The sequence below is a fragment of the Dreissena polymorpha genome, chromosome 1 (assembly GCF_020536995.1).
Source record: "Dreissena polymorpha isolate Duluth1 chromosome 1, UMN_Dpol_1.0, whole genome shotgun sequence".
Taxonomy (NCBI): Eukaryota; Metazoa; Mollusca; class Bivalvia; order Myida; family Dreissenidae; genus Dreissena; species Dreissena polymorpha.
The window spans coordinates 94,146,847-94,172,576 of NC_068355.1; the positions used below are offsets into that span (position 1 = coordinate 94,146,847).

The following is a 25,730-nucleotide window of genomic DNA, read 5'->3' on the forward strand; positions in this document are numbered from 1 at the left end:
GTCGAAATAAGGTATGTTTATGGATCGGTGTGAATCGCTTTATATAAAGTATACTCATGAAGTGCAGGGTAATAATTAAAAGATAACAAGAGCACCGCATAACGGGTGCCAACACTCGTCTGCGGGTGCAGTTTTGAATAAATGAAAGCTTGTCAGATTTTTTTTTTTTAGATGTCACAGAGACTTCAGGGGTGTGACTAAACAACCACATAAAGGGAGGAAAATGCCTTACCCCCCTTACAGGACTTAGTTAAACTCTTCATTTGTATATAGATCCAGCAAAGTTACAATTGATTTGTAAAATAAGTTTGACATTGAAAGGGAGGAAATAAGGTGAAAGGAGGAAAAATCACACCCCTGGACTTTGACCTTTAAGTTGAGAGGCGGGTAAACATGGCCAATATCGTGGAGTGGGGGGGGGAAACATGGCCCATATTGTTAAATGATTGTACAGGGCTTTTTTTGGCCCGATTTTATAGCCGAAATATATTCCCAATCGCAAAAAGTATACTTTTTCCCAAAATTTGCTAAAAAAATTCCCAATTGAGAAACAAGAGGGCCTGAAAGGCCTAAAGTCGCTCACCTGAGATAAAAAGAAATGACCTGTTCTTTGCAGCCCAAGATATCAATGGAACAGATGTTCTACCCAAGTTTCATATAGAATGAACAAAAAATGGCCCCCTGGAGGCCATGTTTTTTTAACAGACCTGAACCATTTTTGAACTCTTCCAAGATATGTCCAAATTTCATGAAGATTGAGCAAAAAATGTGTCTTCTAGAGTGTTCACACGTTTTCACTATGTACATATTGAGAAAACTGCCCCGTCCCCTGGCGGCCATGTTTTTTCACCGATCTGGACAATTTTTGAACTCGTCTGAGATATCAATGAAACCAATGTTTTGATGATGATTTGGAAATAATTGTGACTTCTAGTGTTCACAAGGTTTCTCTATAGCCATATTAGGAATACTGCCCCGCCCCCTGGTGGCCATGTTTTTCAATGGACTGGAACCATTTTTGAACTCAACCAACATACATTTAGACAAACATATTGACAAAGTTACATGAAGATTGGGCATCAAATGTGACTTCTACAGTGTTCACAAGGTTTTTCTTTTTTTTGACCTAGTGACCTAGTTTTTGACCCAGCATGACCCAGTTTCGAACTCAGTCGAGGTATCAATAGGACAAATTTTCTGACCAAGTTTCATAAAGATCAGACAATAAATGTGGCCTCTGGAGTGTTCACAAGGCAAAATGTTGATGACGGACGAATGATGACGCACGACGGACAAAAGGCGATTACAAAAGCTCACCAAGCTCACCATCAGCACGTTGTGCTCAGGTGAGCTAAAAAACGCTTATGACATAGGCTGTTTCTATGTTAACAAAGCATAGTCCAATCTGGTCTCGTACAGTTTTAGACTATACCTCGATTTGGATAACGACGGCATTATTCGTATGCACGATATTCTCCGTGTTGCTCAGGCGCTTATTATATTTGCAATGAAATTCAAGCATTTTGTGATTCGGCAGAACGGAAAACAAAGATGTCGCGCAATTTGAAATAATATTACATGAAAGATTCCTAAGCAAAACCCTGGCGGCAAAACAAAAAACTGTTGATTTTTTTAAGCAAGCGTTATTAAATAAACAAACATCGTCAAGAAGTACAAGTCTTCCCATTGAACTCCTTCCATTGTTAATGATAGTAATTTAATAACAAATGACTCTTTTGCATTGTCATTGTTGATTACCGAAAGCAAAGCGCTGACTGATATTTCACATGTTGAAAGCAGTAGTTCTTCAGAAGAAGATAAAGTGCCTCCTAATAAAATGGTGCCTGATGTGATTGAAGACTTTGTGTGAGCTTATTATAAAATGTGGAAAACTGTTGATCATGGTGGTGTTTGTGATTAAAGATGCTGAACTCATTCATGTAGTTTTAAATCCCAATTTATATTCCAAATTTCTTAAAAATGCCTATAAAATTCCCAATTTCAAAGCCATGGGCTATCTTCCCAGAAAGCTGAAAAAAAGCCCTGTTGTAGCACTACTTACTTGTGAGGATTGCTCATGACCAGGTGGCATAGGCAACTGAGGTGGAATATCGTACTTTGTGTGGGACAGTGTTCCGCTCTCCGAGGTCACTTTGTTACCCAATAATCCTGAATCACTTCCAGCAAACAAATTGTCACTTTGTAATGCATAACCAGAGTTAGTAAATGTTTTTTGTGCGTGCTGAGCCTGGGAATATACACTTTGTTCAACAGCTGAGGATGTGATGATCTGGTCGCTGTATGCTGATTGTTCGGAGTAGGATGGTTTGTAGCCAGTGGTAGGCATCGGGTGGGCTGCTACAACAGCTGGGTCCATATGGGGGGCTGCAATAATACAGACATTGTCAACAACTTCTTACCAAAACATGGTCTTGGTTAACTTAATGTTGAGTAATATTACACTAAATTTTTTCCCTTATTCAGCTCAGATAAATGCCAAATCCATAGAAGCTTTTTACTAAAATTGTTTACTTCCCCCAAAGAAAATTAAAAACTGATGTGTTTTTTTATAAATACAGTCGAAACCCTATCGCTTGGCTCGAATTTCTTGTCGTCTCAAACTCTCCTTAAAGCACCAATTGTTTATTGGTTTCTATTCCTATAAATTTCTGTGGGATTGCTCGAATTCGAGAGGGTGGAATTATTCGATGGCTCAAACTGTTTTCACAGTCCCCGTCACAATTTTCACATGTTCTTTTGTTCGTTTGGCTCGCACTCACACTTTTTGTATACAATCTGACGTTTGTTTTGTTAATGCTGTAATATTATGGCTGGAACGGCTGCATCACAACATGTACTATGTCAACTTGATGGAATAGAAAACTTGGATCTATACATTATGTAATTAAATAATATAAACAAAGGACAAAATTGTCACAAAACCAGGTTTTCATTGTGAAAAAGAATCTGATAAAGGGAGACAACTCAAACTGAACTTTTGAAATGAACAAACAAAATTAACCCCCTTTGTAAGTTTGTTTTAAAATAAATCTATTTTTAGTCGTGGCGACCTTGACATTGGAGATATTGACGTGATTCTTTCGTGCGACACACCGTCCCATGATGGTGAACAAATGTGCCAAATGATTTTAAAATCTCATAATGAATGACATAGTTATAGCCCAGACAAGCTCATTTATGGCTATTTTTTACCTTTGAACTCAAAGTGTGACCTTGACCTTGGAGATATTGACGTAATTTTTTCGCGCGACACACCGTCTAATGATGGTTAACAAATGTGCCAAATGATTTTAAAATCTCACAATGAACGACAAAGTTATGGCCCAGCCAAGCTTGTTCCGCCCGCTAGCCCGCCAGCCAGCCAACCCCGCCAGCCCACCCGCATTAGCCAATCTAATAACCAGTTTTTTCCTTCGGAAAACCTGGTTAAAAATATTAATACAAAATACATGTTGTGTTGTTTAATATTTCAGCAAATTGCATATGATTATGAATGCTTTGATACTTAGCGTACCCATAAATGTGCTACATAATATACATTTATTATATGATATTTGTTTGATTGTATGTATCACTGTTTTACAATTTTGATTTCTAAAAAAAACAAGTACATATTTGGTTCTTATTAATTTGAAAGTAGAAAGTCGTACGGAGTTTAGGCAGTATGAATACTCTTCAACTGGAGATGTAACTCTAGTGCAGATTCATGTTAGTCAAAACTAGTATATTACAAATCAGTTGGCTATAAATCGGGATGGCTCGAACTTTTAATGTCGGTCGCGGCAAGTTCGAGCCATCAGGTTTTGACTGTATATATCAAAATTCTACCCCAAACCAAGAAACTTGAAACATCCTCATTCTAGTGTATAAATACTCTGTTTATAAACAGTACATGTTTTGTTTTTTGTAAGTGTCATGCATTTATGTTCAATTTACTTAAAAATGATTTTTGTCAAACAATACCTTAATACAGTTAACCTTGCGCAAGGTGTGGTACACATGCAATCACTTACAGAATTCTCTATGTTTGGCTTCCATTTCAATGGTGGACTCTTGCAAAAAGTTAAAGTTTCCCTGAACAGATGACACAATTTCCTGGAAAGGACGCCTTGCTTGCTGTTGTTGCTGCTGAGAAAATACTGCTGCAACTTCCTGCTGATTCACAGCGTGAGCAGGGACAGGTGTATGGAAAAATGCATCAGCTTCCGCTGTTGTCATGACCACCTGGCAAAAAAATAACTCCTTTTTGTACCATCCAGAATAAGATCCAGAATGAAATTGCATACAGGGGATTTATACATTTAAGAAAATAAGGGAAAAAATCACTGCCACAAACCACATAAACTTAATGGTTAAATAATTGATTCTGCTTTGAATGTTTGATTTTTACATGAAATACACTCAGCATAAAATGAAAGTTGATTCAAGTAGAGAGTAACATTTAACATTTTGTGTGGACAACTGTGGTGTATTTTGGTCAACAATCTTCTGACATCTGGTTTAAGGCCTTATTGAATAGTCACATTTATCTAAATATTAACTTTTCCAATGTTCTATGGCAGCCCCATTTGACATCAGCATGTCACCCTGTGCAGCCCTAATTGCCACACCTTTATATAAGCTGCCCCCAGAGCATGTCTCCCTGTGCAACCCTAATTGCCATCCCTATATATAAGCTGCCCCCAGAGCATGTCTCCCTGTGTAACCCTAATTGCCATCCCTTCATATAAGCTGCCTCTAGAGAATGTTTCCCTGTGCAACCCTAATGGCCACTCCTATATATAAGCTGCCCCCAGAGCATGTCTCCCTGTGCAGCCCTAATTGCCACACCTTTATATAAGCTGCCCCCAGAGCATGTCTCCCTGTGCAACCCTAATTGCCATCCCTATATATAAGCTGCCCCCAGAGCATGTCTCCCTGTGTAACCCTAATTGCCATCCCTTTATATAAGCTGCCTCTAGAGCATGTTTCCTTGTGCAACCCTAATGGCCACTCCTATATATAAGCTGCCCCCAGAGCATGTCTCCCTGTGTAACCCTAATTGCCATCCCTTTATATAAGCTGCCTCTAGAGCATGTCTTCCTGTGCAACCCTAATTGCCATCCCTATATATAAGCTGCCCCCAGAGCATGTCTCCCTGTGTAACCCTAATTGCCATCCCTATATATAAGCTGTCCACAGAGCATGTCTCCCTGTGCAACCCTTATTGCCATCCCTATATATAAGCTGCCCCCAGAGCATGTCTCCCTGTGCAACCCTTATTGCCATCCCTATATATAAGCTGCCCCCAGAGCATGTCTCCCTGTGCAACCCTAATTGCCGCCCCTATATATAAGCTGTCCACAGAGCATGTCTCCCTGTGCAACCCTAATTGCCATCCCTTTATATAAGCTGCCTCTAGAGCATGTCTCCCTGTGCAAACCTAATTGCCATCCCTTTATATAAGCTGCCTTTAGAGCATGTCTCCCTGTGCAAACCTAATTGCCATCCCTTTATATAAGCTGCCTCTAGAGCATGTTTCCCTGTGCAACCCTAATGGCCACTCCTATATATAAGCTGCCCCCAGAGCATGTTTCCCTGTGCAACCCTAATTGCCATCCCTATATATAAGCTGCCCCCAGAGCATGTCTCCCTGTGCAACCCTAATTGCCGCCCCTATATATAAGCTGTCCACAGAGCATGTCTCCCTGTGTAACCCTAATTGCCATCTCTTTATATAAGCTGCCTCTAGAACATGTCTCCCTGTGCAAACCTAATTGCCATCCCTTTATATAAGCTGCCTCTAGAGCATGTCTCCCTGTGCAAACCTAATTGCCATCCCTATATATAAGCTGCCCCCAGACAGTGTCTCCCTGTGCAACCCTAATTGCCATCCCTATATATAAGCTGTTCTTGGAGCATGTCTCCCTGTGCAACCCTAATTGCCATCCCTTTATATAAGCTGTTCTTGGAGCATGTCTCCCTGTGCAACCCTTATTGCCATCCCTATATATAAGCTGCCTCTAGAGCATGTCTCCCTGTGCAACCCTAATTGCCATCCCTTTAAATAAGCTGCCTCTTGAGCATGTCTCCCTGTGCAACCCTTATTGCCATCCCTATATATAAGCTGCCTCTAGAGCATGTCTCCCTGTGCAACCCTAATTGCCATCCCTATATATAAACTGCCCCCAGACAGTGTCTCCCTGTGCAACCCTAATTGCCATCCCTATATATAAGCTGTTCTTGGAGCATGTCTCCCTGTGCAACCCTTATTGCCATCCCCATATATAAGCTGCCCCCAGAGCATGTCTCCCTGTGCAAACCTAATTGCCATCCCTATATATAAGCTGCCCCCAGACAGTGTCTCCCTGTGCAACCCTAATTGCCATCCCTATATATAAGCTGCCTCTAGAGCATGTCTCCCTGTGCAAACCTAATTGCCATCCCTATATATAAGCTGCCCCCAGACAGTGTCTCCCTGCGCAAACCTAATTGCCATCCCTTTATATAAGCTGCCCCCAGAGCATGTCTCCCTGTGCAACCCTAATTGCCATCCCTTTATATAAGCTGCCTCGAGAGCATGTCTCCCTGTGTAACCCTAATTGCCATCCATATATATAAGCTGCCCCTTGAGTATGTTTCCCTGTGCAACCCTAATTGCCATCCCTATATATAAGCTGCTCCTAGAGCATGTCTCCCTGTGAAACCCTAATTGCCATCCCTATATATAAGCTGCCCCTAGAGTATGTTTCCCTGTGCAAACCTTATTGCCATCCCTATATATAAGCTGCCCCAGAGCATGTCTCCCTGTGCAACCCTAATTGCCATCCCTATATATAAGCTGCCCCCAGAGCATGTCTCCCTGTGCAACCCTAATTGCCAGCCCTATATATAAGCTGCCCCCAGAGCATGTCTCCCTGTGCAACCCTAATTTCCATCCCTATATATAAGCTGTCCCCAAAGCATGCCTCCCTGTGCAACCCTAATTGCCATCCCTATATATAAGCTGCCCCCAGAGCATGTCTCCCTGTGCAACCCTAATTGCCATCCCTATATATAAGCTGCCCCCAGAGCATGTCTCCCTGTGCAAACCTAATTGCCATCCCTATATATAAGCTGACCCCAGACAGTGTCTCCCTGTGCAACCCTTATTGCCATCCCTATATATAAGCTGCCTCTAGAGCATGTATCCCTGTGCAAACCTAATTGCCATCCCTATATATAAGCTGCCCCCAGACAGTGTCTCCCTGTGCAAACCTAATTGCCATCCCTTTATATAAGCTGCCTCTAGAGCATGTCTCCCTGTGCAAACCTAATTGCCATCCCTATATATAAGCTGCCCCCAGACAGTGTCTCCCTGTGCAACCCGAATTGCCATCCCTATATATAAGCTGTTCTTGGAGCATGTCTCCCTGTGCAACCCTAATTGCCATCCCTTTATATAAGCTGTTCTTGGAGCATGTCTCCCTGTGCAACCCTTATTGCCATCCCTATATATAAGCTGCCTCTAGAGCAAGTCTCCCTGTGCAACCCTAATTGCCATCCCTTTAAATAAGCTGCCTCTTGAGCATGTCTCCCTGTGCAACCCTTATTGCCATCCCTTTATATAAGCTGCCTCTAGAGCATGTCTCCCTGTGCAACCCTAATTGCCATCCCTATATATAAGCTGCCCCCAGACAGTGTCTCCCTGTGCAACCCTAATTGCCATCCCTATATATAAGCTGTTCTTGGAGCATGTCTCCCTGTGCAACCCTTATTGCCATCCCCATATATAAGCTGCCCCCAGAGCATGTCTCCCTGTGCAAACCTAATTGCCATCCCTATATATAAGCTGCCCCCAGACAGTGTCTCCCTGTGCAACCCTAATTGCCATCCCTATATATAAGCTGCCTCTAGAGCATGTCTCCCTGTGCAAACCTAATTGCCATCCCTATATATAAGCTGCCCCCAGACATTGTCTCCCTGCGCAAACCTAATTGCCATCCCTTTATATAAGCTGCCCCCAGAGCATGTCTCCCTGTGCAACCCTAATTGCCATCCCTTTATATAAGCTGCCTCGAGAGCATGTCTCCCTGTGTAACCCTAATTGCCATCCCTATATATAAGCTGCCCCTTGAGTATGTTTCCCTGAGCAACCCTAATTGCCATCCCTATATATAAGCTGCTCCTAGAGCATGTCTCCCTGTGAAACCCTAATTGCCATCCCTATATATAAGCTGCCCCTAGAGTATGTTTCCCTGTGCAAACCTTATTGCCATCCCTATATATAAGCTGCCCCAGAGCATGTCTCCCTGTGCAACCCTAATTGCCATCCCTATATATAAGCTGCCCCCAGAGCATGTCTCCATGTGCAACCCTAATTGCCATCCCTATATATAAGCTGCCCCCAGAGCATGTCTCCCTGTGCAACCCTAATTTCCATCCCTATATATAAGCTGTCCCCAGAGCATTCCTCCCTGTGCAACCCTAATTGCCATCCCTATATATAAGCTGCCCCCAGAGCATGTCTCCCTGTGCAACCCTAATTGCCATCCCTATATATAAGCTGCCCCCAGAGCATGTCTCCCTGTGCAAACCTAATTGCCATCCCTATATATAAGCTGCCCCCAGACAGTGTCTCCCTGTGCAACCCTTATTGCCATCCCTATATATAAGCTGCCTCTAGAGCATGTCTCCCTGTGCAAACCTAATTGCCATCCCTATATATAAGCTGCCCCCAGACAGTGTCTCCCTGCGCAAACCTAATTGCCATCCCTTTATATAAGCTGCCCCCAGAGCATGTCTCCCTGTGCAACCCTAATTGCCATCCCTTTATATAAGCTGCCTCGAGAGCATGTCTCCCTGTGTAACCCTAATTGCCATCCCTATATATAAGCTGCCCCTAGAGTATGTTTCCCTGTGCAACCCTAATTGCCATCCCTATATATAAGCTGCTCCCAGAGCATGTCTCCCTGTGAAACCCTAATTGCCATCCCTATATATAAGCTGCCCCTAGAGTATGTTTCCTTGTGCAAACAGTATTGCCATCCCTATATATAAGCTGCCCCAGAGCATGTCTCCCTGTGCAACCCTAATTGCCATCCCTATATATAAGCTGCCCCCAGAGCATGTCTCCCTGTGCAACCCTAATTGCGATTCCCTATATATAAGCTGCCCCCAGAGCATGTCTCCCTGTGCAACCCTAATTTCCATCCCTATATATAAGCTGTCCCCAGAGCATGCCTCCCTGTGCAACCCTAATTGCCATCCCTATATATAAGCTGCCCCCAGAGCATGTCTCCCTGTGCAACCCTAATTGCCATCCCTATATATAAGCTGCCCCTAGAGTATGTTTCCCTGTGCAAACCTAATTGCCACTCCTATATATAAGCTGCCCCTAGAGCATGTCTCCCTGTGCAACCCTAATTGCCGCCCCTATATATAAGCTGCCCCCAGAGCATGTCTCCCTGTGCAACCCTAATTGCCATCCCTATATATAAGCTGCCTCTAGAGCATGTCTCCCTGTGCAAACCTAATTGCCATCCCTATATATAAGCTGCCCCCAGACATTGTCTCCCTGCGCAAACCTAATTGCCATCCCTTTATATAAGCTGCCCCCAGAGCATGTCTCCCTGTGCAACCCTAATTGCCATCCCTTTATATAAGCTGCCTCGAGAGCATGTCTCCCTGTGTAACCCTAATTGCCATCCCTATATATAAGCTGCCCCTTGAGTATGTTTCCCTGAGCAACCCTAATTGCCATCCCTATATATAAGCTGCTCCTAGAGCATGTCTCCCTGTGAAACCCTAATTGCCATCCCTATATATAAGCTGCCCCTAGAGTATGTTTCCCTGTGCAAACCTTATTGCCATCCCTATATATAAGCTGCCCCAGAGCATGTCTCCCTGTGCAACCCTAATTGCCATCCCTATATATAAGCTGCCCCCAGAGCATGTCTCCATGTGCAACCCTAATTGCCATCCCTATATATAAGCTGCCCCCAGAGCATGTCTCCCTGTGCAACCCTAATTTCCATCCCTATATATAAGCTGTCCCCAGAGCATTCCTCCCTGTGCAACCCTAATTGCCATCCCTATATATAAGCTGCCCCCAGAGCATGTCTCCCTGTGCAACCCTAATTGCCATCCCTATATATAAGCTGCCCCCAGAGCATGTCTCCCTGTGCAAACCTAATTGCCATCCCTATATATAAGCTGCCCCCAGACAGTGTCTCCCTGTGCAACCCTTATTGCCATCCCTATATATAAGCTGCCTCTAGAGCATGTCTCCCTGTGCAAACCTAATTGCCATCCCTATATATAAGCTGCCCCCAGACAGTGTCTCCCTGCGCAAACCTAATTGCCATCCCTTTATATAAGCTGCCCCCAGAGCATGTCTCCCTGTGCAACCCTAATTGCCATCCCTTTATATAAGCTGCCTCGAGAGCATGTCTCCCTGTGTAACCCTAATTGCCATCCCTATATATAAGCTGCCCCTAGAGTATGTTTCCCTGTGCAACCCTAATTGCCATCCCTATATATAAGCTGCTCCCAGAGCATGTCTCCCTGTGAAACCCTAATTGCCATCCCTATATATAAGCTGCCCCTAGAGTATGTTTCCTTGTGCAAACAGTATTGCCATCCCTATATATAAGCTGCCCCAGAGCATGTCTCCCTGTGCAACCCTAATTGCCATCCCTATATATAAGCTGCCCCCAGAGCATGTCTCCCTGTGCAACCCTAATTGCGATTCCCTATATATAAGCTGCCCCCAGAGCATGTCTCCCTGTGCAACCCTAATTTCCATCCCTATATATAAGCTGTCCCCAGAGCATGCCTCCCTGTGCAACCCTAATTGCCATCCCTATATATAAGCTGCCCCCAGAGCATGTCTCCCTGTGCAACCCTAATTGCCATCCCTATATATAAGCTGCCCCTAGAGTATGTTTCCCTGTGCAAACCTAATTGCCACTCCTATATATAAGCTGCCCCTAGAGCATGTCTCCCTGTGCAACCCTAATTGCCGCCCCTATATATAAGCTGCCCCCAGAGCATGTCTCCCTGTGTAACCCTAATTGCAATCCCTTTATATAAGCTGCCCCCATAGCATGTCTCCCTTTGCAAACCTAATTGCCATCCCTATATATAAGCTGCCCCTAGAGCATGTCTCCCTGTGCAACCCTAATTGCAATCCCTTTATATAAGCTGCCCCCATAGCATGTCTCCCTTTGCAAACCTAATTGCCATCCCTATATATAAGCTGTACCCAGAGCATGTCTCCCTGTGCAACCCTAATTGCCGCCCCTATATATAAGCTGCCTCTAGAGCATGTCTCCCTGTGCAACCCTAATTGCCATCCCCATATATAAGCTGCCCCCATAGCATGTCTCCCTGTGCAAACCTAATTGCCATCCCTATATATAAGCTGTACCCAGAGCATGTCTCCCTGTGCAAACCTAATTGCCATCCCTATATATAAGCTGCCCCCAGAGCATGTCTCCCTGTGTAACCCTAATTGCCATCCCTTTATATAAGCTGCCCCTAGAGCATGTCTCCCTGTGCAACCCTAATTGCCATCCCTATATATAAGCTGCCCCTAGAGCATGTCTCCCTGTGCAACCCTAATTGCCATCCCTATAGATAAGCTGCCCCCAGAGCATGTCTCCCTTTGCAAACCTAATTGCCATCCCTATATATAAGCTGCCCCTAGAGCATGTCTCCCTGTGCAACCCTAATTGCCATCCCCATATATAAGCTGCCCCTAGAGCATGTCTCCCTGTGCAACCCTAATTGCCATCCCTATATATAAGCTGCCCCAGAGCATGTCTCCCTGTGTAACGCTAATTGCCATCCCTTTATATAAGCTGCCCTCAGAGTATGTCTCCTTGTGCAACCCTCATACCTTGGACGGCTGCATCTCTAGTTCCTCCTCCTCCTCCTCACTGACATCTGGGGGCAGCGAGGACTGAACCTCCTCAGAGTCTGGGGCAGGCACATCCTCGTGCTGCACCAGCTCAAAGTCTTCCTTCTCGCCTTCCTCCTGACTCACATGCTCAAAGTAGCCACACTGGGATATCAAGTCTAACAGCTCCTTCAGCGTCTACAAATGAAACTACTGTTTAGGTTTGTATGGTTTGTTTTAAGTCTCCTCATTCAATAATATTTATTATGTACTTTGAACAACATTTTGTTTTAATATGCTACAATTTTAGAATACATCTTGTCAAAACTACTGGTCTTCACATGACTTTCAGTGACTACAACAAATCATGTGACAACAGCCCCCACATATGACTTTTACTTAAAAACTCAACTTTTACAAAACAGCTGTTAGATTGCCAAATTTCATCTTCTACCTCTTAGTATGACCTTTGATATAGGGAGATTGACTATATATGCAACAAGTCATGAGTTGCATAATGAATCATACGGACCGACTGACTGACCGACAGACAAGTTCACTCCTATATACCCCCTTAAACTTCGTTTGTGAGGGTATAATGAACAAGTTGATATCTAGACAAGCTGTTAAAAGGCAACAATTTGAGATTGAAATCAAAGTGTGCCATGATTTGGAAGATAGGTAGACAGGTGTTACACACAATACATTGTCTAGTGGTTGTTATTACTTCTGCCCTGTGAGTTGCAGTGTATAACACTTTAATTCAAGTCATAAAAAACACAAAGTAATGTATAAATACAATTGCTATAATTATACAAACCTTGTAAGTAGATCCGCCAATGGGTTTATCCTTGGCGTCAAGGAGGTTGACAATGTGTTCTGAGGCCTCGGAGAGTGACTCAAGGTAGTCCGTATCACCACCACGTACGGGACTCACCAGCTTGTACAGCTCGTCTATCTGCTCAAGGTTCTCCTCTGTCAGCACCTGCACACCACAACATCTAACAGTCTCAAAACTATGTGAGCATTGGGCAACATCGAACAGTCTCAAAACTATGTGAGCATTGGACAACATATAACAGTCTCAAAACTATAGGAGCATTGGACAACATCTAACAGTCTCAAAACTATGTGAGCATTGGACAACATCTAACAGTCTAAAAACTATGTGAGCATTGGACAAACCACATGTACAATCATAAATACACTTTGTACATACAACTGTATCTTTCATAAAATAAGATAAATTATACAGCATATAATAACATTATATTTAAATTGTAATTTACACAATTATTTTGTAGGATGGTTAAGTGTTTTTTTAGGTTGTAAAAGATTTGAGCCCAAATTTTGAAACCAACTTTAAAACCTTCAACTATACTATGATTGAAGGATCCTTAACTGTATATAATACTGCAAATGGACTCACAATGGCTCCATGCTTGCCAGTTTTGAAGTCCTGGCGGACCACGTCTGTGCCCATGCTGTCAAGCAGACCTTGCAGTTGTAACACCTCACGAATCCGCTTCAGCTCTTGCATCTGCTTCTCCGACTTGCCACGCTTTGCCTGCTTCTTAAGCAGCTTCTCAGCCTGCACAGAAAACATGACTCTTTATCAAGACAATCTCAGCCTGCACAAAAAGCATGACTCTTTATCAAGACAAGCTCAGCCTACACAGAAAGCATAGCTCTTTATCAAGACAATCCCAGCCTACACAGAAAGCATGACTCTTAATCAAGACAATCTCAGCCTGCACAGAAAGCATGGCTCTTTATCAAGACAATCTCAGCCTGCACAGAAAGCATGACTCTTTATCAAGACAATCTCAGCCTGCACAGAAAGCATGACTCTTAATCAAGACAATCTCAGCCTACACAGAAAGCATAGCTCTTTATCGAGACAATCCCAGCCTGCACAGAAAGCATGACTCTTAATCAAGACAATCTCAGCAAGCACAGAAAGCATGGCTCTTTATTAAGACAATCTCAGCCTGCACAGAAAGCATGACTCTTAATCAAGACAATCTCAGCCTGCACAGAAAGCATGACTCTTTATCAAGACAAGCTCAGCCTGCACAGATGGCATGACTCTTTATCAAGACAATCTCCGCCTGTACAGATGGCATGACTCTTTATCAAGACAATCTCAGCCTGCACAAATAACATGACTCTTAATCAAGACAATCTCAGCCTGCACAGAAAGCATGACAAGTTATAAAGACCATCTCAGCCTGCGCAGATGACATGAAACATTCTCAAGACAATATCAGCCAGCACATAGCATGACACGTCATAAAGACAATCTCAGCCAGCACATAGCATGACACGTTATCAAGACTATGGATCTATCAACAGGTTTTAGATTGACTGTCCAAGGAGCAAGACATTTCTTCTGGACAATTGACCTAACCATATGCCTTAATTGACAGTTCTGGGAGAAAGACATTTCATCTAGACAAACAAGAGGGTCAAGATGGCCCTAGTTCCCTCACCTGAGAGGAGTCGGTTCATTCAATCTTTACCAAACGTCAAACTTGACCTAGATAGTGTCCAGACAAACATATTGGTCAAGTTTCATCATTATTGAACCAAAACTCTGGCATATGGATTGTTTTTGTTTTTGTAAGATTTGACCTGGTGACCTATATTTTGAGTTGACCCCCCCCCCCCTTACCAAACATCAAACTTTGCTTACAAAAATAAATATTATGACCAAGATTCATAAAATCTGAAACAAAATTGTGACCTCAAGAGTGTTTACAAGGATTTTGTATACTGTGAAACCATTATTAATCGTCAGGCATTAATTTTCATAAATTTCGTCAGTCGACAGATCGGCGATTTTAAGATCCTAACGAACAATCATGCTCTATGTTTGAACAAAAACAAACACTAAGTTGAACAATATTTTAAAACTTTACCGTAGACATGAGGCATCAAATTCCAACATTATCCATGCACACATTCACTGCTGGTTCGTAATCAAGATTAATCCGGTTTTGACACAAAATGATGTAGATTACACAAGGTACTTAACTGACACGTTACACTACTTTAAAACGCGTGTGCAGTACAGCTGTATCGAATGCGTTGACTTCGTTTATGTAGAATGGTAATGAATTAGCGCTAATTGTTTATAACTTTATTACCCATTAGGTGCATTGTGTTTTTCAGGGGTGTTGCATATTAGCTTTCACGCAGCGAATGCCGATAAAAGACAATAAACCAAATGAAAAGATGACGATGTGTGATCAACATGCGTATTTATCACAAATTAATAAAGAATATTTTAATTGCTGTTTGTTGTTTGATTGTTTGCGTTTAACCACACTTATTACTATTTTATATGTATCAATTTATTTATTTTTAAATTATCGACATTATTGATTTATATACCGGTAGTTTACTTTTATGAACAAACACACACATAGAGTTTATAATTTTAATGTTGATATCAGAATAAAAAAGCTTTTTATTTGAGAAAAAAAAACACTTAACAAACTGGAACCTCTTTCGTATAACACAAACAGTTTTAAAACGGTATTGACAGCATTTTAATAAAAATCATACCAACTAAAACACATACCCATACGATTGTTATCAGTATGGCAATTATAATAATAGAATAAGACTAATTGGTAAGTGGCTTCGCTGTTACAAACACTCGTTAACGGTTATTCGATCCCACTTGTCCGCTAATCATAACAATGAACGTGTGAATGGCATACGTTAAGAGGGTCCATTACTGTCCCTTGATAACAAAAGACTAGTTAATTGGCATGTGACAAACAGGCCCCACCTCCTGCAGTGATTCTCAAGTGTGTTCCCGCATTCGTACCACGAATTTTCGCAACTGCGATTGATCGCGAATACGTATTACACACAAATCGGATATTGACTGACGCATTTTTTTTAATTCAAAATCAGAAATCGGCGAATTTAAGTGCTGACGAAATCGTCATTTTTATAAAAATGACGAAATTTTGTGCTGTCGAAAATTAATGGTTTCACAGTAATATTATGAAAATTTGGACAGTCTAAGGGCAATAATTATGGCATTAATTATGTGATATATAAAAAACCAATCTTTGTACCAAGTTTCATGATGATTGGGCAAAAATTGTGACTTCTAGAGTGTTTACAAGGTTTCTCTATAGCTAAATAAGGAAAACTGCCCCCCCCCCCCCCCGGCAGCCATGTTATTCAACTGGCAAGAACCATTTTCAAACTCAACTCTCATATCAAGGAATCAAATGTTCTGACCATATTTCATGAAATTGGATTGACTTCTAGTGTTCACATGTTTTCACTATATACATGTAGCCCACTGGCAGCCATGTTTTTTCACTGATCTGGACCATTTCGAACTCGTCCGAGATATCAATAAAACCAATGTTTTGACCAATTTTCATGATGATTGGGCAAAAAATGTGACTTCTATAGTGTTTACAAGGTTTCTCTACAGCCATATAAGGAAAACTGCCCCGTCCACTGGCGGCCATGTTTTTCAACGGATCGAAACCACTTTTGAACTCGACCAACATATCATGAAGGCAAACATTTTGACAAAGTTACATGAAGAATGGTCATGAAATGTGACTTCTACAGTGTTTACAAGGTTTTTCTTTTTTTTGTCCTAGTGACCTAGTTTTTGACCCAGCATGACCCAGTTTCGAACTTGATCAAGACATCATTGGGACAAATCTTCTAACCAAGTTTCATGAAGATCGGACATGAAATGTGGCCTCTAGAGTGTTTACAAACCAAATATGGACGACGGACTGACGGAAGACGGACAAAGACCGGTCACAAAAGCTCACCTGAGCAATCAGGTGAGCTAAAAAAATCCATTTGCCTTTATTGACAGTCCAGTGAGCAAAATCTTTCATCTAGACAATTGACCTATCCATATGCAGGCCTTGAAGAATCCACTCGACTGCTCTTATATACGAGTGAAGTTGACTGTCAGCGAGTAAAGTTTGTTAAATACTCGACCGACCAGGCGAGTGCTGTTTTTCAAGTTGAGAAATATAAATTTAGTGCCAGAACTCCTGCCATATCGATACAAATTGCGAATAATTTTTCGGACGAACAAAAAAAAGGTTTAGTACAAAAAAAAGCACTTTTGTTTTGACAATGAAAAATGACGTCACGGCGCAGTAAAAATAATTCTGAAATCGGCTGCACTCTTTTCGAAGGTGTCAGTGCTCTTAGCTAATCGATTAAAGTGAAAAAAACAGTTAAATATATTGGTAATTCCGTGAAAAATACAATTTCATTTTAATGTAAATATCAATAAAAAATAATACATAACTGGTAAATTATAATACTTCTTATATTAAATTAAAAAAATATGGGTCATCTGCGAGTCATGATCAATCTACCCATGAAGTTTCATGATCCTAGGCGTATGCATTCTTGAGTTATCATCCAGAAACCATTTTACTATTTCGGGTCACCGTGACCTTGACCTTTGACCTAGTGACCTCAAAATCAATAGGGGTCATCTGCAAGTCATGATCAATCTACCCATGAAGTTTCATGATCCTAGGCGTATGGGTTCTTGAGTTATCATTCTAAAACCATTTTACTATTTTGGGTCACCATGACCTTGACCTTTGACCTAGTGACCTCAAAATCAATAGGGGTCATCTGCGAGTCATGATCAATGTACCTATGAAGTTTCATGATCCTAGGCCCAAGCGTTCTTGAGATATTGTCTGACAACCACCTGGTGGACGGACCGACCGACCGACATGAGCAAAGCAATATACCCCCTCTTCTTCGAAGGGGGGCATAATAAACAGAAACAATAATTATTAATAAACATAATAATTTTCGTGATCAGATGCCTTAGCCAAAATTTACCATATGGTAACCATTTGTCAATCAAGCGTGTCTTTCAGTAAACCTTCACTCCTATATATAAATATTAAAACTCAGCATAGAAAAGAGTTCTATTTTAAAATATCTGCAAGGTGGAGGAGACAGGGAACAGAAAGAAGTTATCAAAAAGAGAAGCGGAAAGTATTGAGAAAAGGAAACAGGTGCAGAAAACATAAGGAAAGCAAATCAAATCCATCAGATAATGTAGTTAATTTGTTTGCAGTTTAGTGTCACTATTTACGTAGGTTAAAAAGGTTCTGGTTGATCCTGCAGGGCGAGTGGCTCTGGAAAAATTTGTCAAGGCCTGCCATATGCCTTTATTGACAGTCCAGGGAGCAAGATCTTTCATCTAGACAATTGACCTATCAATATGCCTTAAATGACAGTCCTGTGAGCAAAACATTTCATCTAGACAATTGACCTATCAATATGCCTTTATTGACAGTCCAGTGAGCAAGACATTTCATCTAGACATTTGACCTATCCATATGCATTTAATTTAATATAATTAGGATGATGTGTTCACAACAACACAAATGTGCTATCTTTTGTGTAAAATACTGTGTATTTTGGGCCAACGGCCTTTATTATCCCCACATTTTTTCGGACAATATTGTATTGATGTGCGTCTGTCCGTCCTGGCCACCTGCTCATCCTACACTATTAGCACTAGAACCTTGAAACTTGCATACATGGTAGCTATGAGCATATGTGCGACGGTGACAATGACGGAATTTTGATCTGACTCCTAGGTCAAAAGTTCTGGGTGTTGGGGCGGGGCCGGGTCAGAGATTGTCACTCATTTTTTTATGTTATTTTACATTAACTTCTTCATTTCTGCACTGATTTACTTCAAATTGATACTGAGCCTCTCTTATGACAATACGGTCAATCTCAACTATGCATGGCCCCATTACCAACCCTGGGGCGCCCCGGCCACATAGACCACGCCCACCCAAAATTGCCTTTTACTATAATTTCTTCATTTCTACACCGATTCACTTCAAATTGATACTGAACCTCTCTTATTACAATAAGGTCAATCTCAGCTATGCATGGCCCCATTACCAACCCTCCGGCACCCCTCCCACATAGGCCACGCCCACCCAAAATTGCCTTTTACTATAATTTCTTCATTTCTACACCGATTCACTTCAAATTGATACTGAACCTATCTAATGACAATACAGTTAATCTCATTTATGCATGGCCCCATTACCAACCCTGGGGCGCCCCGCCCACCCAAAATTGCCTTTTACTATAAATTTCTTCATTTCTACACCGATTTACTTCAAATTGATAATGAACATCTCTTATGACAATTCGGTCAATCTCAACTATTTATGGCCCAATTACCAACCCTGGGGTGCCCCGCCCATAATAGGCCACACCCACCCAAAATTGTCTTTTACTATTATTTCTTCATTTCTACACCAATTCACTTCTAATTGATACTGAACTTCCCTTATGACAATACGGTCAATCTCAACTATGCATGGCCCCTTTACCAACCCTGGGGCCCCCCTGGGTCAAACATGCAGCGTGGGGATACGCGTCAGCCTCTGACGCGCCATTTCTAGTTTACTAAATAAACTGAGTTGAGTTATTGACAGTCCTGGGAGCAAGACATTTCATCTAGACATTGAACTATCCATATGTCTTAATTGACAGTCCAGAGAGCAAGAAATTTAAACAAGAGAGCCAAGATGGCCCTAGTTCGCTCACCCTTTTTTACAAGGCCTTGTTCATTGCTTACCAGTAGTTGAAAATTCAGTACTCTAGAGCATATTAGATTGGTTCTCTTCTGTTTACTTTTGCAGTGTGAGTATATGATTAATTCTGATTGAGTACTGTCCATTTGCATGTTTTTTTTGCAATGCGAACATTTGCAAGTAATGCTTATTCTACATGTGTTTACAAGGTTTTTGTCAGATTTGTACCTAGAAATGTGGCCTCTCGAGTGTTTACATGGTTTCTCTATAGCCAAATAAGAAAAACTGCCCTGCCCACTGGTGGCCATGTTTTTCAACGGACCTGAACCACTTTTGAACTCAACCAACATATCATCAAGACAAACATTTTGACAAAGTTACATGAAGATTGGGCATGAAATGTGACCAACAGTGTTTACAAGGTTTTTCTTTTTTTGACCTAGTGACCTAGTTTTTTACCCAGTTTGAACTCGATGAGGTATCATTGTGACAAATCTTCTGACCAAGTTTCATGAAGATCTGACAAGAAATGTGGCCTGTAGAGTGTTTACAAGGTTTCTCAATAGCCAAAAAGGAAAACTGCCCGCCCACTGGCGGCCATGTTTTTCAACGGACCGGAACCACTTTTGAACTCAATCAACATATCATTAAGACAAACATTTTGACAAAGTTACATTAAGATTGGGCATAAAATGTTACTTCTACAGCGTTTGCAAGGTTTTTCTTTTTTTTGACCTAGTGACCTAGTTATTGACCCAGCATGACCCAGTTTCGAACTTGATCAAGGTATCAATGGGACAAATCTCCTGACAAAGTTTCATAAAGATCGGACAAGAACTTTGGCCTCCAGAGTGTTTACAAACCAAATGTGGACGACGGACGGACAAAGACAGATCACAAAAGCTCACCTGAGCAATCAGGTGAGCTAAAAAAAGTATACATTTTTCCCAAATGTGACCTAAACATTTTAAATGGAAAGTCTTAACAGTTACTAGGTTGGCGCTAAGGAAAAAAAAACTTAGTAGCCATATGTAGGGGGGTCTGAGGGCATGCCCCCCTTGAAAATCTTTGGATCCTAGATCGTCTGTGGTGTGTTTTGGGGCTATTTCCTGAGCAAAACTAAGACTATTTTTTTCTGAAATTAGCCCTTTTTTGCTTGAAGTTTTTTTTCTTTGCTGGTGAGCCACTTGCTGACATTTTTAGCCGATTTTTTTTTTTAATAAACACCGGAGGCGTAGTGATTATGATACATTTACACCGTTAAACAGTTTTCTGTACATGTTGTATTTAGGTTAGAAACCACTCAAACAGACCGCCCGTCTCGGCCTTGATTATACGACATTTTATCAAATCCAAACAATACTTTTATCATTTTTTTTTGTTTCTGAAGAAATGCGTGATAAATAACTAAGTCAGCTTGAGACCGTCATTGCATGCCATAAACCGTGAGACTCACGGCGAAACCTTGAGACTTGACAGGTATGACTACAAAACTGACAGCTAGCATCCGATGACGCTCATTGGAGATATGCAGGGTTGCATCTAGAAAAACATAGATAGGGATTCTGGCCCCCCTCACTTTCAGGAAAAGGGTGACTTGATCCCCTCTTACATTTAAAAGAGGAGGACACAAATAAAAGATTAATTACAGGGCAGGGCTCAACATTAACAGTTGTCCTATTGCCCCTGGCAAGTAAAAGTTGGGTCCGGGCAAGTTATTTTATAATCTAGTTGTCCGCCCAGGCAAGTGCAAAAAAGAACAAAGAGCATTAAATTTAGACTTTAATTAGACTTAAATTGCTGTAATCATTTTTTTAAATGTGCAAAAATAAAAAAGGTTTTGTGGTGTATCATTTTGATCTTTATTAAAAAATATGAGGTTTACAGTTAATGTGATATTTCATTTTTGGGCAAGTGGCTTTACGTTCAGGGCAAGTAGATTTTCTAAGTACTTGCCCGGCAGGGCAAGTTGGTTTTGAGGTTAATGTTGAGCCCTGCAGGGCTTTTTTCCCGATTTTGTGAAGCGGCCCTGGCCCCCTCATTTTGTGAAAAATGAGTCACGAACTTTTCAAAATTGTGAAAAAATGAGTCACGAACTACTGAAAATTGTGAAAAGACTTGTACAAACTGTGAAATTCAGAAATCAATGCATAAGTATAGTAAAAGCATGTTTAACAATTAAATATTATGAAAATGCTTTTAAATAATGTAATAAAATCATATCTTCCTTGTATGAATAGTATATTCAGGGGTTTCACTGGCCCCAAAAAAGTTGTGCAACTTTATCGCGGTGTGACAACCGCCAGATATTCCGACTTTATTAATAAGAACAATAATTTAAAGAATCTTACTACATTAATGAATGATGGTATTGACTGTATTTTTTTATTACTTTTAGAAGTATGTCAATAAACTTAATTAATACATAAGTAACAACAAGTACCTTCATAAGTCTTAATAAGCTTTATTTTTATATAAATAACTTGTTTACACTTAATAAACCAGATAACCAACATAATATAATAATGTTAACAATAATGTAACAGTATCCTGCATAAATGTATCAGAATTATTTATTGAAACCTAGAATCACACAAATGTATTTCATCTGAAAGGAAAAATGAATCAAAAATCAGAAAATAAAGCATCTTAATTCAAATTGTTAAACAGTTACATTTGGTCATTTGGACATGTTATGAATCAACTTCTGTTTATTATCACATTTCAAAAATTCTAAAACAACACCTATTGTTAAAAGGTTTTCTGTTATCTGTGGAGGTTGATTTCCAGGTCCAATTAAATGAACATTTTTCACATCTATTTCTTGACTAAAAGGCACAGGATAATTGCAACCATTCATTCTTGTTGTCTGAAATAACACAAAACATATTTTTACAAACTATCAACAACAAATCAACACATAAATATCATTATATTTAGATGTCCGAATTTTAACATATCCGAAATATAGTACAACGAGTGAAAGAACTACTTTTGATTTCAGACATATCGTTCCCAGATCATTATAATACTGAAACTGTTAAACATGTTCATGTGAATGGATCACAGTTATACTTCATTTCAACCAATATTTACAATAATTGCAAACGGATAAGATATAGGCTAGAATGACAAGTCTCGCTCTCGGTTACCAATGGCAATACTTCATTTGCATAAAAAACAAGATGTGTTTGCGAAACACAATGTCCCCCTATATGATGTTTGACCTTGAAGGATGACCTTGACCTTGTGAAGGATGACCTTGAACTTGACCTTTCACCACTCAAAATGTGCAGCTCCATGAGATACACATGCATGCCAAATATCAAGTTGCTATCTTCAATATTGCAAAAGTATTCATAAAATAAGCGATTTGGGCCACATATATTTGACCTCTGACCTTGAAGGATGACCTTGACCTTTCACCACTCAAAATGTGCAGCTTCATGAGATACACATGCATGCCAAATATGAAGTTGCTATCTTCAATATAGCAAAAGTATTAATAAAATGAGCGATTTTGGCCACATATATTTGACCTCTGACCTTGAAGGATGACCTTGACCTTTCACCACTCAAAATGTGCAGCTCCATGAGATGCACATGCATGCCAAATATCAAGTTGCTATCTTCAATATTGCAAAAGTATTCATAAAATGAGCGATTTTGGCCACATATATTTGACCTCTGACCTTGAAGGATGACCTTGACCTTGACCATTCACCACTCAAAATGTGCAGCTTCATGAGATACACATGCATGCCACATATATGAAGTTGCTATCTTCAATATAGCAAAAGTTATTGCAAAATGTTAAAGTTGGCGCAAACAGACTAACGTACAGACCAACGTACAGACCAACAGACAGGGCAAAAACAATATGTCCCCCACTACTATAGTGGGGGACATAAAATCAGATTACTTTCCTCATAATTTAATCCATGTCCATTTTAATTGTGCATTGTAAGAACACTTACCCTTCTGTAGAAGCTTCGGCTTTTTTATGGTTATCCTGAATTTCAATAAATCTTGATTATTTGGTGTGTTTTTTATCTTTTTTGCTTAGTACCGCGGGTTGCGCGACGCTATTTTGTTTGGATAATGGTGAGGTTGATCGGCCACGCGTCTACTAACCACAGCCAGTCTCAAAGAAGGAAAAAAAGCCCTGTCCTCCGATCACAAACCTAACACTTGGTCATTTCTTGAGCTTACATTATTCTGTCCGCTTTCTTTTCTAAAGAATTATGTTGATTCTGTTGCTTTGACATTCCTTCTTCGTTCGAAGCATCCATTTTTCCGGAATCGGCAACTCATTTTCTAAATCGGTCTTTCAAGTTGCATAGCGACCATAAAGGGTAGTTACTTTTATCTACTTTTTTAGCCAATTAAAATCGGGTTTCTTGGGAAATTAGTTTATAGTGGCTATGTCAATAATGCCATAACTCCGCCCATCTTATTAAATGACAATTCGGTACTGGTCGATTCGATAATGTTGAATCGTAACATCTATAGGTCATTACACGGCATGCTTCAGTGATTCAGTTATCACGTAAATCGCTGATTTACCCAAATGTTCGAAAAAGTCTGGTCACAGTGTAAAGCTCGTGACAAATTAAGATATTAGCCATGTGGATTATCGACCTAAGCGGTCGTCATTATCCTCTGAGGCCTTTCCGGTAAGGGTGTTATCTGTGTAATCTTATCGATGTTTTTGGAGATTTATACGGCCTGAAAACAGGCATTAAGATTGTGCATTTGAAAAGCATAGGGTCTATTTTTTTCAATCGCCAATTTCATGAGAATCTTATTTTTAAACACCAGCAAGAAATTGTAATCGCCAATGGCGATTTCGGCGATCGTTAACGCTTACGTAGAGTTAGTTAATTTAAATTTTATAGTAATTGTTAGCTACTTATCAAAATAATTATTCCCCAATTTTAGTCAAAACAAATCAATTTTCCCCGTGCAAAAGGACCTTGCATCTTTCCCAAAATGGTGGAAAACACACACACTGCAGGGCAAGAGCTGTTGATCCTTACATCAGAATTGATTGAAGAAAATTGCTTCTGGAGGTCCCGTGCAAACTCAAGATTTGTGACAACCTCTCCATACTTCTCCACTGCAACCTACAGTCAGAGCATAAAATTTAATTCATATGATTAAAACTACTCAATTTATTAATATTAAACAAAGATTATTTGCAATTTTTAAGAGAGAATATATTTGCTGGAGCAAATTCAGTAAACAGTGCTAACACAAAAGAAATGGGGTAGTGTTCAGCAGTAGTTTTTGACTGTTTATGACCGAGCCCTTCTGGTTTAACAAGGTCGAGACAAAGTATTTCAAAATTTAGGTACACAGTTATAAAACTCTTACTACTGTCTACCAAAATGATAAAATCACTAGCCCTTGCTTGCTTTCTTCTAATAGTCAAGATTCAACACTCATTGACACTTTAAACATATTTAACTGTTAAAACATTGAAGAATATTATTAACCATATGTTGACATGGAAGTTTCAAATCAACTGCTTTGATTTTGAAGTCCAGTGAGAAGAAAATTAATATCCCACAAAAACTTTACTGCTAATATTTTTTTGGTACATTCAGAGTGGATATTTCCCTGTTTTCATTCTTACCTGAGGCGTCTATGATATTGTGTGTTATACAGCAAAACTAGTTTTTATTTACACTTTCAATAGATCATAAACCACATACCAAAAGTAAAATTGAATTGATTATTGTTATTTCCAAATTTGTGTGAGCCTGCCACTTAGGAAAATGGTCTTTTTGCAAAGCCATGCATGACTACAACAGAACACTAATTAGGACAGTATTTAGTCCCCAATTTATTGATACATGTATATGCTGCTAATTGAACAAGGGCTGTTTGTAAAACATGCATGCCCCCCAAATGGGCTCTAAGTTGTAGTGACAGCCATTTTGTAAATATGTTTTTTGTCACTGTGACCTTGACCTTTGACCTAGTGACCTGAAAATCAATAGGGGTCATCTGCGAGTCATGATCAATGTACCTATGAAGTTTCATGATCCTAGCCATAAGCTTTCCTGAGTTATCATCAGGAAACCATTTTACTATTTCGGGTCACTGTGACCTTGACCTTTGACCTAGTGACCTGAAAATCAATAGGGGTCATCTGCCAGTCATGATCAATGTACCTATCAAGTTTCATGATCCTAGGCATAAGCGTTCTTGAGTTATCATCCCGAAACCATTTTACTATTTCGGGT

At 40.5% G+C, this 25,730-nt stretch overlaps 1 protein-coding gene across 1 annotated transcript in view; it reads right to left on the bottom strand.

Annotated features, from left to right (window-relative positions):
- LOC127841121 (caprin-1-like) overlaps positions 1 to 25,730 on the bottom strand; it is a 42,401-nt gene that overhangs the window by 6,933 nt on the left and 9,738 nt on the right. Inside the window, exons 3-8 of the mRNA XM_052369686.1 lie at positions 24,519 to 24,605; positions 13,311 to 13,472; positions 12,702 to 12,866; positions 11,882 to 12,079; positions 4,035 to 4,245; positions 2,063 to 2,385 (exon numbers count right to left, since the gene is read on the bottom strand). Of these exons, the coding sequence (XP_052225646.1) occupies positions 2,063 to 2,385; positions 4,035 to 4,245; positions 11,882 to 12,079; positions 12,702 to 12,866; positions 13,311 to 13,472; positions 24,519 to 24,605 (1,146 nt within the window). The remainder of the gene's footprint in view (positions 1 to 2,062; positions 2,386 to 4,034; positions 4,246 to 11,881; positions 12,080 to 12,701; positions 12,867 to 13,310; positions 13,473 to 24,518; positions 24,606 to 25,730) is intronic.